The 17,699-nt window shown below is 41.0% G+C and overlaps 1 protein-coding gene across 1 annotated transcript in view; it reads left to right on the top strand.

Annotated features, from left to right (window-relative positions):
• Positions 1–240: 240 nt before the first annotated feature.
• The window catches only part of ADAMTS20 (ADAM metallopeptidase with thrombospondin type 1 motif 20), a 167,558-nt gene continuing 150,099 nt past the window's right edge, over positions 241–17,699 (top strand). The window contains exons 1-3 of the mRNA XM_008704712.2: positions 241–361; positions 918–1,279; positions 13,236–13,398. Coding sequence (XP_008702934.2) covers positions 271–361; positions 918–1,279; positions 13,236–13,398 — 616 coding nt within the window. The 5' untranslated portion in view covers positions 241–270. The remainder of the gene's footprint in view (positions 362–917; positions 1,280–13,235; positions 13,399–17,699) is intronic.

Here is a 17,699-nt window from a genome sequence, read left to right as displayed (position 1 = left end):
AGGAAGCGGAGCGAGGCTGCCGAGAGCAAGCCGGGAGCTGTGGGGCTGCAGTGCGATGAAGCAGCGGCTCAGGGAGCGGAGGCTGGCGGTGTGGCGAGACGGTCCGGCCCGGGGCCGGGATTGCTGCTCCGGAGGCTGCTGAGGCGCCGCGGCGGCCGGCGCAGAGCACGGCGGGCGAGAAGGAGGAGAGGCTGCGGAGCGCGGGGAAGCCGGACTGGGCGGCCGGCGGCTCGGGTTGGCCTCCCCGGTTGGGATCCCCCGGGTGGAACCATGCGGGTGGCCAAGTGGCTGACGGGGCTGCTCTACCAGCTCTCGCTCTTCATCACCAGGTCTTGGGAAATTCATTTCCACCCCAGGCAAGGTAAGGTCACTGTGGGACGCCTCCAGCAGCGAGGTGGGGGCGAGGGGCCCGAGTGGGACTGGCGGACGGAGTGGGGTGGGTGAGTCAGCCCGGCTGTGAGGACCCTGGTCCTGTAGAGGCTCGCGGGACTCAGGGATCAGCCAGCCCCAAGCATCCTGAGAGGTTGCGGCTGCGCCGGGTTTCGAGGAATCGCGCGCGCCGGGACCGGTCTCGCTCCCGGGACCACGCGGTGGGGGCGCGTGGGGACAGAGAGGCGCGTGCGCCAGGACTGCACCAGTTGGCGGCTGGGAAGCAAAGAGGGATGGGAGAAGGAGGTGGGTTGTTCGGGGCTGTGAGTGTCAGGGTCTTGGCTTGGGAAGGTTGGAGCAACTCGGGGGTGTGGGAAAGCAGAGCACGTGTGTGTGTATGTGTGTGTGCGCGCTCTCGCCAGCTCGTGTGCATTTGTCGTGCCTCCGGGTGGATTGGGACCTGGGGCGTTTGGTTGAAGTTTGGGGTCGTGGTGTTGGAAACGCGTGGCCGGGGAGGGGGCTCAGTGGCCATATTTCTGTGGTTGTAGAAGCCCTGGTAAGGACGCTGGTCTCCTACGAAGTGGTGACCCCCGCGCGGGTCAATGAGTTTGGCGAAGTGTTCCCTCAGAGCCACCACTTCAGCCGGAGGAAGCGCAGCTCGGAGGCGCTGGAGCCCACGCCACTCAGGACCCACTACCGAATCAGCGCCTACGGGCAGCTCTTCCAGCTGAACCTGAGCGCGGACGCGGCCTTCCTGGCCGCTAGCTACACCGAGGTGCACCTGGGAGCCCCCGCGCGCGGGGCGGAGGAGCGCAGCGTGGTGCCTCCAGATCTCCGCCACTGCTTCTATCGAGGCCAGGTCAATGCTCGGGAGGATCACACAGCGGTCTTCAGCCTCTGTGGAGGACTGGTAAGTGCCCTCAGGCCCCTCGAGCGTTTTTCTTGGGATCCAGTTAAGGGCTGTGTTAATGGAGTTGGTTAGTTGGGTTTTTCCAAGTTGATGGTTGGTGACCCCAGAGGTCAGAGGGGGTTATCAAGGGGGATTAACACGCAGATTAACCCAAGCCTGAGGCCACTCTTTCTTGCAATGGGGTGGGGTGGGGGTTGGAGGATCCCTAGTCTCTATCTGCTGCAAAACTGACCCCTCTGTGCAAAGCTAAGGAGGCTCCTGAAAATGTCAGATCCTGAGCGAGTGAGTCAAGGAGTGTATGGGGCCTGTTCCACACGTGAAATGTCTCTTCCAACAGGAGGGCAGTTGACTTCACCGGCACACCAACTCCTGACCACTTAAGCAGACTCCCCTGAATTAAATCTGATCCTTGAATTTAGAAGGAAATGGATATAGGTAAAATGGAAATCTCAAAAGGAAAAGTTTCTTGATAGTATGGGGATGGCCATAGAGGCTGAATCCGCCTGTGTTCAAAATGCACTACATTTGACAGTATCTGCAAAGACCTAGTGCCAGCACGTGAGAAATGATCATTAGAGTGACAGGAGAAAAAAATGGGGATTTTGTGTAGAGGGGGGAAAAAAACCTTATTGTGGAGAGAGGAAAGGAAATAAAATAGTGGGTTCTTTGTGTTTTGTTCCTTTCCGTTGAAGGCAGAGGTTCTAACNNNCCCCCCCCCTTAACCATAAACTTCTTCAGTCTGGGAAAACTTAGGATGTCTTCTCAACATACTTTAAATGTGTAAAATGTTAATTGGCTTCCTTTTAAGTACTAACAGTAATCAAAATGTTACAGATACTACAACTTACAGTTTCACAATACACTTCGTTAATACACTAAGTGATCATTGGGGAGGGGTCTATTTACTGTGGTAGTGATAATGAGTATAAACTATCTGGATAGCTACATCAACTCTGGTGCAAAGGTAACTTGTTGATAACAAAGTCATAATGTCTGTGATTTTTACCTACAATAGTGAAGGAAATGTTAAATATCAGAAGTTGGTGAAAATAGGTCTAACACTTTGCCATCCAAGTTTATGAAACCACAGGTTTTAATAGTTTTGTTAAAATACTTAACTCCTGTTTAAAGACCTGTTCAAGAAAGAAACAACTGGAATTGGCTACTGGATTCTAGCATTCAAATGCAATGCTTCCTCTCAGGTTAATTGTAGGATATCTTCCTGGGTGTGAGTTTTGGTCACTAGTAAATTTGGAAGGTCTCCTTGCTCTTTTTTTCATGCTGCTTTGAGCTATAGTTACATGGAATGCCTTGGACAATTTCCTTCCTTTCTCCTGTGTTAAATGTAGAAAGTTTGCAACACCAGAATGGCAGAAACACTAATATTTACACAGCCACCTATATATATATCGAAAGAAAGGAAAATATTCTTTTCTAGAACCTTTCAGAATGATTAGCTCATCTGAAAAATTCTAGATTTATTATCACAATTTGTCATGGTTAATGTTTCCTTGATTTAGTATTTCACGGCATGAAAAAACATTCCAGATGGGAAGCATTATTATCTGCTCATGTTGATTCATAATGCTGGTGTAGTTCAAATTTTTATTCAGTATCCCCTTTTTGAAATCAAACAGTTGGAAATGTTTTTAGGTCTTGAGTTCATCCTTACCCATTACTGTGCCAATTTGGATATAGTTGTCTAAGTTATACATTATTAATCTGACTCATGTATGCACTTTGTTTTTGGAAGATTTATTGCCCTTAGACTAACATTTTAAAAACTTATTTTATACCTATGTGTTTTAATTTCTTTGTAAGGCTTCATTGAGGACATCGGTCATGGTAGAGATAGAAAATGTCCAGTAATATAGCAAATACCAGTATCTAAGTATCTTTTAGTAGTGTGATCATGACCAGTCAGAACTCTAAATTACTAACGAGATTAGTGACATTTCTTTGACTTTCTCACTTTTGATATTTCCACCAGAACTGATATTAACTATATATTTATGACTGTGTATCTTCTTTCTACTGAATCAGTCATTAAGTTCCTTTAGAATAATGGTGTCCTCAAATAGCTGAACATCTGGTGGGTTCTACAGTCCAGTTGTCATTATATGCAATTTTTCTTAGTCTCAGATTATTCTTTAGATTTGGATAAAATTGTTGTACTGACAACTTAGACCAGCTGGATTGTTTGTAGATCAACCTTGATACAATGCCTGTGCAGTTACTGCTAATTTTCTGGCCCTGCTCCTTCTTGCTTCCGGACTGATGTTTGACTTTGTATATGTGACTGTGATCTAGCTTTGACCTCTACCAGTCCATTGCACATTAAGATTGAAGTTTATAGAAGGATTGTTAGAGCCACACTAAAATTTAGAGTAGATCATTTTTCCTAGTTTTTCTGCTCTAAGGTTGCTTTTAATTATAAATGAATGTTGTACTTACTTTTCCTGAAAAAATTGAAATGAGCATGTGATTTTTTTTTTTTCTGTTAATATGTATTGTCCCCTACATTTCTAGATTCAAGCATACATTGACTACTGATGAAAACTGGTCCCATAGCAGGCCATAGTGTTTGTTCTGAGGTCCTTGTTTAGGAGGAAGGTGGAGAGATGATCCTTCAATTTCTCTAGCTGAACTCTAGGCCTGAGAACTCGTGGCCTCCTTCGCTCAGCTGAGGCTCCTGGACATCCCTCCTGGGCTCTCACTGGTGCTGCCTCTTCCTGTGAGGTCTGGCTGCAGCACTTACCTGATCTGTCTGGCTGCTGTACTCTGCAGCCATTATCAGGCACTTTGCTTCTGTTGCTGTTCCTTCACCATGCAAGGTGGCTTAGTGATGCTGTTGGGAACCTTCCAGAACCCTCTAAGGATCTGAAACCCTCCATGGCATTTGAAAGTCAAGGGGAACTTAGTTATTCTCTTTACCAAATTCTGCCATGCCTCTAACTTTGGGGAGGGGTGTACGTGGGGGAGGGGGAATCCCTTTCAGAGTGGTCCCTTCCCTGAATCCCACTTAGCATGCTGAAGCATTTCTCTTGGCATTTCCCTTAAACTAACATGTCTTCTGTCTCTAGGATCTTTTTTTTTTTTTTTTTAAGATTTTATTTATTTATTCGACAGAGGTAGAGACAGCCAGTGAGAGAGGGAACACAAGCAGGGGGAGTGGGAGAGGAAGAAGCAGGCTAATAGCGGAGGAGCCTGATGTGGGGCTCGATCCCATAATGCCGGGATCACGCCCTGAGCCGAAGGCAAACGCTTAACCGCTGTGCCACCCAGGCGCCCCTTCTGTCTCTAGGATCTTAACCCTCACTGGAGAAGTTGGCACATGTACATCTTGTCATCTGTTTATGTCTCCTGTCCCTCTTTTCTTCTGGGAATCCACGAAGTTCTCCTTTCACATCTTACTTAGTTGATCAGTTCTCCTTCCATCTTCCATTTCAGGTAGCATCTACCCTTTCTGGTGGCTACTGAGGAATGTCTATTTTAGAGGAAGGGAATGAAAACCAAAATGTTTCCAAAATATCTATGTGCAACCACTTAAAAAAATCGACATTCCATTTAGTGGAATGCTAGTGTTGCTTTAACCCTAAACATACACACTTTCATTTCTATATAGTTATTTTTTTTCCCCATTCTTAGAAGTCTTGGTATTTACATATTTCACTAAATCACTGAACCGTGACTAGTACTTCTAAGTGTTTTGGGCCCAAGAACGAGAAGGGGCTAAGAGTCTGCCAGAAGTCTTGTTTCATGTTTGTATAACTTCTGCTTTTGTTTAATTTCTCCTAAGTGTAACATTCAAACATGTCTAAACAGATTTATTCATTTGTAAAATTTACAGTAGATATGAAAATGGAACTGAATCCTAAAATTACCTGTAAGTCACGGCTAATCAAACTTTTTTAGTCCATTGATAAACTGTCAGAGTGTATAGTTATCAGGGCTTAATACCTCTATATTCAACTTTAAGCTTTGTGTTCATGGTCCTATGCTCTGTCTTCTCATAATGTTAGCACTGTTGCTGAAGTAGAGGTCAGTATCTTAATGAGCTGAATTTTGGGTGTATATTTGTCAGGATGGCATGTATAAATTATACACAGGCTTTTCCCAACAACCCCTGTGCCTACTAGCCCTCTTCTCATATTACCCAGTGGGTTCCCTTCTTCCAAAGGCCCTCAGGGACTAACCCGACTGCCTAGACTGTTAACTTCACTATTTCTTGGTGGGATTTGAAGCAATGCAGTCTTTTTGGTTGAAAGAAACCGTTTCCAGATGTCATAAAACCAGACATTGCATCTGGCTTATACAGTGTTCTCAAGCAGTAACTTGCAGTGGCGCTGTGTACTTTTTTGAAGTTTCTCATAACCATTCTGCATCATGTCAGGCACTAATGCTCTGATAATTGAGTTGCTTTAGTGACTTCTTGTTCAGTTTCCATACGGTTATTTCCTATCTGTGTCTTTACTGGCTTTTGTCTATTCTAGGAAAGTTTTCTAAACTTCCTATTTGCCCACAACTAACACAGCCCCAGATCATTACATGTGCCATTCTGCATTCATAATCTTTTGTGGGAAAAATTCATAAGGACCTCTTAGTTATTCACATACTCCAAGTACTCCAATATGAAGGAGAATTTCTTATGCTTCTTAAAATTCTAGTCTTATTCTGAGCCCTCCAAGAAGCAGATGACAAGATGGGATTGTGTGTGCAAGCATTTTATTTAGAAGTGCTTCTGTCAGAGAAAACAGAGCGGTGAAATTTGAAACCGGGAGAACGAGAATGTTGGGGAGAGGCATCCAAGGCTGCTGGGGAGCCTAAGCAAGGTTCAGTGAAGCTTGCCCCAAGCCAAATTGGGCTGGGAGAAGAGTCTCCTGCCGAAGGAGGAGTACACCCTTAGTATTGTCATACTCCGTTACTAAATGGGAGTAGCACTTGAGAGCGAGACGGCTGGGCTGCAAACAATGATGGATTTCAAACCCCAATAGCTGGGGCCCTTGGCCAATTATGCTTAGCATTCTCAAGGCCACCATATACTGACACCAGGCACACAAACATTTGAGGTCTGTTTGATGCTGTTGAGAGGAATATGGAAAATGCTGTGTGAATTTTGAGGAAGGAGTGCGGGCATTGAGACCTGTGCTGGAAATAGGACTTTTTTGTTTTGTTAAGATTTTATTTGAGCATAAGCAGGGGGAACAGCAGAGGGAGAAGGAGAAGGGAGAAGCAGGCTGATCAGGAAGCCTGATGTGGGGCTCGATCCCAGGACCCTGGGATCATGACCTGAGCCAAACGCAGACACTTAACCATCTGAGCCACCCAGGCGCCCCTGGAAATAGGACTCTTAACTGGACTTTCAGGGATGATTCCATGTGGATATGGAAAGTCAAAGGTTGCTTATGGCCCTGTGCAGCTGGAAAAGGGGGTGGGTTGGGAGGGGAGGATAAGGCAGAACTCATATTAAGGCCTGGACTCACCGTGAAAGAGTGAGGCTTGAGCTGGGATGGTGGGTTGGTTTCATGTGCTACGAGGGGCGTCCCCTAATGCATTACTGTGAAGGGTATGGGGGAGGCAGAGAGTCACTGAAAGGACCACCCTTTACTATACCATGGGTGGGGAAGAAGAGCTCCTTGAAATAAAGTGGTTGCAGCAGCAAAGGGGAAGAGTGGGTACCTATGGAAGATATGCTACTATAGACCGGAGGTTCTAAACTGGGGGCAGTTTTGTCCCTCGGGATTCTTGGTGCTATTTGGAGACCATTTTGGCAGTTACAATTGGGGGTGAGTATAGTGGATGCTCTTAACTTCTACTGGCTAGAGGACAGGGATGTTGCTAATACTCCCCCCGATACATAAAACAACCTCCTACACAAATACCTCAAAATGTTGGTGCTGGAGTTGAACAGCCTTGTAGAAGACACATTAGAATTTTGGACCCTAAAAGGAGATCAAAATGATTTTTGACTTAAATGACTGCATGATCCTGTGACCATTAACCAAGAAAGATAATGATAGAACAGGTGGCAAGTAAGAGATAATTCTAGAAACATGTGTTTGGTTCCAGAATAGGTTTATATATTATTCATAATACTTTGAGTTTATATTTACTTTGTCTAGAATGTCCTTTCTTTTAAACTCTTCATCCTTCAGCTCAATTTTAAAGCCTTTTCTTTTCCCTGGTCCTCTCTAGACAGAGCTGACTGGGCCTGCCTTTGTTTCACTCCTGGACAACTCCTTATACACCATATATTGAATTGTGGTTGTTCACACTTCTACCTTATTTATAGATTTTAAGTGTGGGGATGATTGTAACACCCAATACAGAACATAGAAATGCTTGATGAATGAGCTAAAGCAGCTTTTAATGTGCTAAGTAATTAGGTTAGTTCTTTACATCAGTCATGCAATGCAAGGAAATTATTTTAGCAATTTTAGTTGAAATACTTGGACATACTTTAAAAGAACTGTGCATCAGTTAAATCTTAAATATCTAAGTGGTGTCATTCATATGGGGGTATATTGCACCTTGTTATCCGAGGTTTTATTGTTTTGCTCATACTTCCTGTTTTCTATAAAACCTACTTAAGCTGTTCGATTCATACTACTATTCAGGGGAAGATTATTTTTCAACAAATACTCAGAAAGCATTTATTATATACTAGTCACTGTTAGATACTGGTGGTAAGGTAATGTCTTTATAAGAGCATTCAAATATTCATGAACTGTGAATGCTTTATTACCACAGTAATAGCATGAAGGCATACTGGCTCTTGACTACCTTAGTCCAAAAGTGACACTACTTCTATTCATGTTCTGATGCCTGGCTCTACCCAGATGCAAAGGGCTGGAAAAGGGAGGGGCAAGTCATAGGACCAGGAGGAAGAGAGAATAGGTACTGTCGATGACCACCAGTCTTTACCACAGGCTACCCTTTTATTCACCAAATGTCCATTTGTTCTCTTCCTACACATCATAGTAATCTTATGGACAAGGAGACAACCTCACAGAGGCACTGTCTTTATCCCCAACCCTATAGTCAGCATGACTGCAACCCTAATTTTAAACTTCCTATAGAAAGAAGAGGCACCTATTAGTAACTGATTTATAGCAGTCTTGAACTTCTGTGGAGCGGCTGTGGAGACCTACTGCTTTGGCAAGAGAGTTCCTTGATTCCCTTCCTTTACTCTTTCTGGGAAGTCCAGTCCCCAAGACCCGTTTCTGCTCTCTGGGCGGGTCTTGCCCGTACTCCTCCATGGCCACATCTAAGCTTCTGGGAGGATGCTGTCAGGTGGTGGGGGTGGGGACAGCTTTCAGGAATGCTGAGGTAATTGAGGGTCTATGGATTATGTTACAACTAAAGCAGTCAAGGCTTCTTTAGTCTAGGCCCATGGTTTCTTTGACAGCTTAATACCTCAAAAACTTAGTTGACTTCTTATGGCAGATCGAGTTTTGGTAATTGCTTCAAGTTTTCTGCAACAGTTGCCAAAGTCTAAAAGGCATTTATGGTAAATCTGAATGCAAAGAATATCTCCTGNNNCAAAATATTGGATTCTCACCTCACTGAGCTCAATGGAAGTCCATCTGTACTAAAGAAGAACAAAGCCACAGTATATGGTAAACTTTAGGGAAAAATATAATGGGAGACATGAAAAAAGAATATTTGCCTAAATTGAAGAGTACATATGTTAATTGTAAATCATAAGAAACTAGAAGAAAACATGCTATAAGTATGACATGGTCTGGCAGGTGTATGGCATGTGTCCTTCTAGATGTTACATATTTTCAAGTAACTTATAACATTTCAACAATCATGAATATATTTCCATTATACACCTACAAAGCAGTTCTGAATGATTTCTTACAAGTTCTTAATTGTTACAGTGATTTTAGGTTTTAGGTCTCCGGATACTTCAGTAAGAAGTTGGGAGAGACTGTCCTGAAAACCACTCCCTAAATCCCCAAGAACACTGACCATTCTCTCCACTTTTAGTGAGTTCCTATAACTTCAAAAACACCTCTATGCCTACAAGAAAGAAATATTACAAAATTTATTCCTTGTTATTGATGTTGCTGGGACACTACTTGCATCAGACTCCCTTGCCTACCTAAGGCTTAGGTGGGTGAGTTCAGAGTCCTTTTCTTGGTCCTTATAAGCAAGGATTGGTGAGAGTGATCTCTTTTCGGGGGGAAGTATAGGCAGTGCATTTTCTCTTTATTGCCTCCTCTCACTTTTATGCTGGAGATCTGGAGTTCTCCCCTGGAAAGGGGAATAAGGACTGCTGCTAGAGGAAAGCCTCCTCTTCTTGAAAACCTTAGAATTTTCTACTTCAGCCTCATGGAACCAACTAGGTTTTCTTCATATTGTTGATTCATTCAGTGCGTGCTTATGATAACACTATTTCCTAGGCTTGATCAGTGATGTTATAATGAACTGTCTGGGAGAAAAACCTTATGCGTCGAATGGAGGATCCCGAAGTAAAAACGAATCAGAGTTCATCTTCGTGATCTTTCATTACATAACCGTTACAGTCTGCCAAGGGGGAAAAGGGTGGCTGTAACGTCTGTGTTTGAGTGGAGAATTTTTTCATCCCATTTCAAAATCATTGATGTTTTAACACCTTGTCTTAGGAAGTTAGGTAGATTTATTTCTATTTTGTTCTATAAGTCGTGGAATTGAGAGTCCGATACGAAGTCACTTGCCCAAGTTTCTGTGAGTGCGAACACAGGACTCCTGTTCAGGCTCCTATTATAAATAGCATTAAACTGATTCTCATTATATGACTTATGAATAACTACCACCATGAAGACTGGAACACTTAATTACCCCTGAAATTAAAGCCTAATTTTATTAATTGTTGAGAGCAATTTGTTACTAAAATTCTCAGTGGAGGCTCTAATTGCCTTAATCAGACATTATGTTCTGTAGTTGCCAATACTAATGTGATAACTGTAAACGATTTGCAAAAAGCGTCCAAATGGTTTATATATTCTACTTGTTTTTACTCTTTAATGAAATCTGAGTACATTATTGGTTGTGGCTACAGTACATGTGTTTGCCATGTATTTGGAAAAAAGTGTGTATAAATGCCACAATATGAAGTAACATTTTGGAAAAACAATTACATATATAAAAATACTCTAAACATAAAAATTTTGACCTATGAGAATAAATTGGAACCAGTTGTATGTATAATCACTTACTGCCTTTCAGTACAGCTTGGCAAATAGATCACTGCTCTAATAACTGGGAAACCCTTGCCCAAGTGAAACCTAGTTTTGCTGCTTTAATAGTCCTCAAAAGAAAGTGTTTGGAATTTGATTGGCATTTCTCATGAATCAAATTGCAGTGGCCCTCTGCAGATAGGCAGGTTGCTAAAAATATGGCATGATCTAAATAGAATTCTATGAACCACCTGTTTTAAGTCTCCAATTTCTTACCAGGTTCCTTTCCAAGTTGGAAAAAAAAAATGCATCCTTAAGACCCTTTAGGCAAAGCTCTAATACTTGAACAGAAAGTCCTCTGCAGTGGGGTGAATTATAGAAAAAATGATGGAAGTAACATAAGTTCTTCATTGATAAATACAGAGGAGTCACTTTGAAGACAAATAATTCTTGAATTAAGTATTCTAAAACATAAGGTTCTTGTTGAAGAAAAGCCTTTGAGTTATAAAGGCTATATTCTTAGCAGACTACAGTGTTCTAGCACAATGTAAAAAAGAGGTTCTGATAGACTCTGGATAGAGCTATTCTCACTGTCCATGTAGGAATTGAAGTTTGACCTTTGTGCAGTCTTACTGGAACGTTATGATAGAACTACCTCATTGTCAGATCTTAATACAAAAAGAGTATAAAAATTTCCAAGGTAAGTCTTCAGTATAGCTTGGGAAAAATAGTTTTGTATTCAAAGTAGGTCTGCAGATGCATTTAGATATATAATAAGCCACCTCATGTCTCTTGGTATCTTTTACCAAGATACTATCACATTTCCCTTCTTCATGCTTTTTTAAAAAGGCGGAAAGCAATTTTTCCATCAGTTCATTTACTCAGGTTTCAAAAATAGTGTCTTTGTTACTTATAAGCATAATTGAAATTATTTTTTCTGGGAAGCCACAGGGAGGTGAATTTTTGTTATATATTGAAAATAAGTGATTTATAGTTATAGTTGGAAAACAGAAACTGGTAGAATTAGATATGCTAGAGCATAGGCCACTAGAAATAATTGGAGGTCTTTTTGTACACTACATGGAATGTTTATTCTTGGTAACCACAGGATATCCCACTGTATGGCTGTACCATAGTTTATGTAAATAGATGTGGTCAGTGGTCTTTGAATTGGGTCTGTTTGCAGTTTTAACATTTCTGGAGTCATTTTGGTAAATCCTATTTTACCAGAAAATTATCTGTGTCAAATTCTCCCTCACTGTATTTTTTTTGCTTTCCTCAGGCATTGGCATCTTGTAATCTTTCTCTTCCACCTGTCATACCATTGCTGTCACTATAAATCTGGTTCTGTTACCTCTCTTCAAGGTTCCAGCCTTTATCTTGGAACTGCAAGTACTTTTTTTTTTTGACCACCATATAACACACAATGTTACTAAGTTAAACGTCATAACTTTATTGTCTTTTTTTTTTTTTTTTTGTAAAGTTGACCCTTAGTCAATGTTATACGCCAACATCTGGCATGTGGCAGGCATGAGAGGCATGCAGAGAAGAGTCTAGGCAAAAGCTCCACTCTTGTGGTGCTTATTTTTAGTGGATAGCATCAGACAAAAAATGAGGTAGTGATAAGTGCTTTAAGAAAAATGAAACTGGGTGAAAGGGATAGATCTAGGAGGTAGGGTGACATTTTATATAGGGTGATGTATGTTGATCAGAAACCGGAAGTAAGTGCTAGAAGAGCTAGTGGGGGGAAGTGCTTGAGGCAGACGTTTAAGTACAAAGGTCCTGAGGCATTTCCTTGTTCTATTGAGGAATATCAGAGGCACCAGAGGCTCTAGAATGAGCTAAGGTGGAAGTGGGAGAAGTCACAATTGTTGGTCACCTGTGTGTTTAGAGGGACAGTGTGGCAGGGCACATCAGAACATTGCAGACTATTGTAAGGACTTTGGATTTTACTGGATGATTTTAGTCATGTTTGTTTTGAGTGACATGATCTAGACCCTAGAAATTACTATGACTCCTCCATAGAATCTAGACTAGAGGATTGTTGGTTTATAGAGGAAACAGAAGGTGAGGTTAGATCATGGATGTGGTAGTAAAACTTGGCAGAAGTGGTTGGATTTCAGTTATGTCTTGAAGGTTGAGCCATCAGGATTTACAGATGAATTGAATATGGGATGTTAGTGTGGGCACAAGAGCCCATTCTTGATTTCTCTAAGAACTTTCAGCCTAAACCATTGGAATAATGCTCTTGCCGTTTCCTGACATAGGACCATTGAAGAAAGGGCAGGTTTGGACTGAAAATAAGGTTTGTCTTTGGACATGTTTAGGGTGAGAATGCTACTAGTTATGTAAGTGGAGATGTTGAAAGGCAAGTTACATAATGGATTCTGGAATTCAGAAGGTAGGTCTTCGTGAAAACTCTTCAGTGGCTCTGCATTGCTTACCAATTCTAAATTGGTAGCATCACCTTTAAGATCTCTTATCTGACCCCAGACAACCTTAAGTCTTGTTTCCTCACTGCCTTATACAGACCAAGCCAAACAGGCTTTCTTGTTACTAGAATGTTTGGTGTTGTTACCTATGCCATTGTTTATACCGGGAATGCCGGTCATCTCAACTCTGCCTATTAGAACACGTAAGAGCGTGAAGGGAACCACGGAAAGGAAATGTTCGGTGGATGACATTTAGTGAACAGACTTCTGGAAGTCCTGCTTTTGTGTGCTCTCTTTAACCTGTGGCACTGCATGCTTTCCCTTAGTGACCAAGTTAATTATTTTCTTTGTTTTCAGATGGGAACATTTAAAGCCCAGGACGGTGAATATTTCTTAGAACCTATAATGAAGGCAGATGGGAGCGAACATGAGGATGATCATAACAAACCACATCTCATATACAGACAGGAATTAAAGAGCAACTATTTTCTGCAATCTCACAAGCCTTGTGAAGTTTCAGGTAAACTACGAAGTAAAACTTTTTTGGTAGAATCATACTACTTAAATATTTCTGTAGGTGTTATAATTGACGTATCTTCCTTAAATATTGAAGTATGATATTTTAAACAAATTTTCTTGACCCATAAGGACCCATTAGAAATTAGTGTCTGTAGGCAATTTTGTGAACTAAATTTAGATCCAAAAAAGTATTCGGTATGAGATTTGTAGCAAATCACAAACTTTTTACTTCAATTGGTTAGTCACGCTAGTATGCTTTCTCTTAGGAGAATTTTAGATAATTGAACAAGTTACGTAACAATAACCTGTTGCTCAATTTTGTGCCCTTTCAATTTTATATATAAAAGAAACCCTTTTATAGTTGTCTCACTCTTGCGCAACATTGTTTTGAGGTTTATGTTGATGTGTGCAGAAGTTCATTCTTCATTGCTCTGCAGTACTGAGTACATTACAGTGCATCTATCCATTTTCCTATTAATCAACTTTGGGTTATTTGCAGTTTGTCCTTATAAACCATGCTGCGGTGAATTTTCTTGTCCCCATCTGCTGTTTGAGGTTCTCCCGAGTATACACATGGATAGTAGAGAATTCCACATTGTTTTGTAAACTCGTTTTCCACCAGCATGATGTATATTTTTGATTTTTCCTACAAAATTCAGACTAAAGATTTATAATGGATTAGAAGGTAGGAATCCTAGTTATCTATAAAGTATAAATCTGTTGCTAGTAAAATACTTGTGCATTGAAGTCCTAGTAAGAGTTGTGTCCATATATGTACATGAATCTTCATATCCTTGTCATTCTCTGAAGAATGGAGAAAGGCACCTGCAGTTATCATCAAAGTACAAAATCGAGACAAAGGAGTGGGATTAGAAAGGATTTATTTGAGATTGTAGGTGTCCATAAACTATAGTTCTAAACACTGCAATGCCATCTGTTTTGGGATATAATGATATGTAGGCCTTTGAAGGTTTTCTCTGGGAATGCACTTCTTAACCTTTGCTATTATAAGAGTGCCATTTTGGAGTGGTTCTCACTGTGTCTAAGGCCGTGTTTTAAATCTATTGACATAATAGATGCCTTTCTTATGCTTTTAATATGAGCATAAGGGTTTCATTTTTATGGCTTCAAAGAAAACACAAATGGGTACAGCTTCACAATAGAATTCTACAGAAGGCAGCTTATGCTTGTTCTGATCTACCATTCAGGAGCAGCTTGTTTAATGAATTGTTTAGCTTCTTAAGAAGAAAACCACCAAGTAGACACTCTGAATGCATAAATGTTTCACATAATGATATGCAGGGTTTTGCATTCACACTCAGTGTTCATTATCAGAAAGAGAATGGTACAAGAAAAGCCAGAGTCTTTTGTTTAAAAAATTTTTTATACTAAAGATTTATTATAAAACACAAAAAATAGAAAGCTATGGGATTTTGTTTTTTAATCACAATGTACTTTTCCACATTTAATTACTAAAACATTGAAGTCAGTATCCATTCTTTTCAATTCTTAAAGTCCCTCCATTTTTAAGTACAATTAACATATCTTTAATCACAAAGCAATCAATTAATGGCCTAAATAATTAGCTGCTAATCATCATTTTGTTAGTAAAAATGGAGAGTTGTGAATGTAATTAGTAAAATGTTATCAAAGGCTTTTTCTTCCCCAATTCACACATTATTCAGAAATACTTGCAGGACCTTATATTCTATAGGTGAACATTCATGAGAACCTCTTCAAATAGGTTGGCTCAAAGATTTAGCATCTGAACCAAAAATATTAAGTGGAAAAGGAAAAGTCATTTTTTCCATATATCTGTTGATCGTCTTAATTCATTATGACCCTAAAATGTTACAATTCATAGCAGTTTCAGCCTTGATGAATTAGGTTGTTTTCAACATCTGATTTCACCATGTGCCTTGAGGCCATTCGAATTGTATTTGGTAGCCAAACCTAGCTATTATGGATACCAGGCTCCCAGGTAGACCTCAGACATAGTCTAAGAAAAATTGAGTAGAATTGGCAAAACAGAAAACTCACAAAATGAGTGAACACCCCCCCCACACTCACTACCATCATCTACCCTAAAAAAACAAAACAAAACAAAAAAACCCACAAAAAAACCCACTAAAACCTCAGAAAGGGAAGCTCTGAAACTTTTGGCAGGAATGAAAAATTTGGGTTTTAAGTGTAGTTATATAGCTTATCATACAAGGCGGAGCAGAACTGGTCTGTTTTCCAGTAAGCCCTGCTCCCTTTCTTCCACTGCTACTCTGTCCCTCTCATCTCCGTGTCATGGGGTTAGGAGCTTAAAACATTTGTTCTATTAAACAGGACTTGACATGAGTGAAAATGAAATGTCATTCAATGGGTTTTAGATGATGTTGGCCAGCTTTAAAGTTTCTGTGCTTTTCCTGTTTTTTTTTTTTTCCCCAAATTTATTCTTTCTTAGTCTTTGAGTCCCTGATATGTGCAAAGGATTGTACTGGGTAAGACTTGAGTGATTCTCTTCATTCAGGTTCTCAAAGCCCAGTGGGTGTAAAAGAACACAAGAACAGAAATCACAAAACAACCAAGGCTGCCCTGTGTTAGGCGCAATATTGTATGCAGCTCAAGGGGCTGAGAACAACTGCTCTGGGTTTTTACCAAGGAGGTGATACTTAAACCACTTAATCTCCATCATGAAGGCTTTATAAGCATTTTCTAAGCAAAATAAAAAGGGTGGTCTTAGAGGGGGACTTGCATTAAAAAGGTACCCAGGATTTGTTTTGATCGAGTATGGTGAAGTGACAGACATGGAGATAACTGCCTTTGAAAGCATTTACTTACAATTTGCAAGCGAAGAGGACATGCCCCATGACAAGCTATGTGGGGAAGCATCTGGGTTGGTCAGGAGGCAGAAAGGCGTGTGGGGAAAGCATTAGGCAAAAGGTTTTTTTTTTTTTTTTTTCACTAGTGGTGGGAAGTTGTTAGGTGGGAAGAGCCTCTGTTGGGCAGAAGGTAAAAATGATATTGGGGTTTGTAGTTGGAGGATTTTTAATGATTTTAGTGTGCCTGTGAGGATGAGTGTGCTGGCAGCTATAAGCTTTGCACTGTCTGGTCCTGTGGTTGGAGGTTAAATAATGAATTATTTAATCCGTACACATTAGAACGGGTCTATGGAGAAGAGGGGGAGTAGTGTCCTTATGCTCAGAGTCCTGACCTGTGTGGAGAAGAGCATGGGAGGTAGGGGAGGTGGGTCTCTGAAGGCACACTGATGCAGATCTGAAAGGACCATAGGATTTTGTAGGCCATCCTGGAGGCATTGAGGAGACTGAAGTTTTAAAGCCGAAACATCCTTTATCTTTTAAGGTATTGCTCAGTTGGCAGCTTTATTTTTAAGATAATTTCAGATTTGAATGAGAATAGACTGAAGGCCAAGGGACTGAATCAAAGCAGCATTCGAAGGTCAAGTACAGTGAACTTAAAAGAGTAAATTGAAGATGATTTCCTTAGAGGTTTTCCCTCAGCTTTGTGGTGGTAAAGCTTGTTCTGTGTGTAATCCGTGTAGATAATATTCCTGTGAACACATGAGAATTCTTGTAAATTTCATTGACATGCTGATTAAATCTTTAAATGGTCAATAACCTATCAGTTTGGGGGAATATGGACGTCTTTAGTGTCAGCAGGGGCCACAGTTGACTTAGGAAGCTGGGAGTCACAAAGCGTTCTGGCTTTGAGACCTTACCTTTCTGGGTCTTAGCCATTTACTACCTACTCTAGGTTAATTCCATGTTTCAGTAAAGGTCAAGTTTCCAGGTTTCTACCTTCAGTACCTCACAGCTATAGGGACCAGGCAGTTATAGGACATGAGAAAAGTGAGGTGTCATTAGAACACTGAGGTATCCACCAGGACATAGAGGCATGCTTCTGGCAAAAGGTACACGGCGAATAGAGACCAGTATTACCAGATCTTTTGTATTTTATAATTTGAAAATCTCTGATTTTTGTGTGAGGGGGTGGGGATGGGAAAGAAACAACAAGAGCTGCATTTGGCTGGTTAGCCACCTGTTTACAAAACCTTAACTTTCCAAGGTCTCTGACCATGGCCAGTATTTTGAGCTGATAAACTTGTTAATGGTGTTTTTAAGAGCTGAAGTTTCTAAATACATAAATAACTCCAGAGAACTCACTCTTCTGCCCACCCTTTACTAAAACTACTCTCAAAGATCACTTAGGACCTACTTGCCAAAAGCAATAATCTCACCATTAATTCATTTTTAGGGAATATTTCTCACTATTGATTTTTTTTTTTTTTTTTTT

Source organism: Ursus maritimus, unplaced genomic scaffold (genome assembly GCF_017311325.1).
Source record: "Ursus maritimus isolate PB19 unplaced genomic scaffold, ASM1731132v1 scaffold_26, whole genome shotgun sequence".
NCBI lineage: Eukaryota > Metazoa > Chordata > Mammalia > Carnivora > Ursidae > Ursus > Ursus maritimus.
Note: the sequence above shows the minus strand (reverse complement) of the source record. Positions and strands in the feature narration are given on the sequence as shown.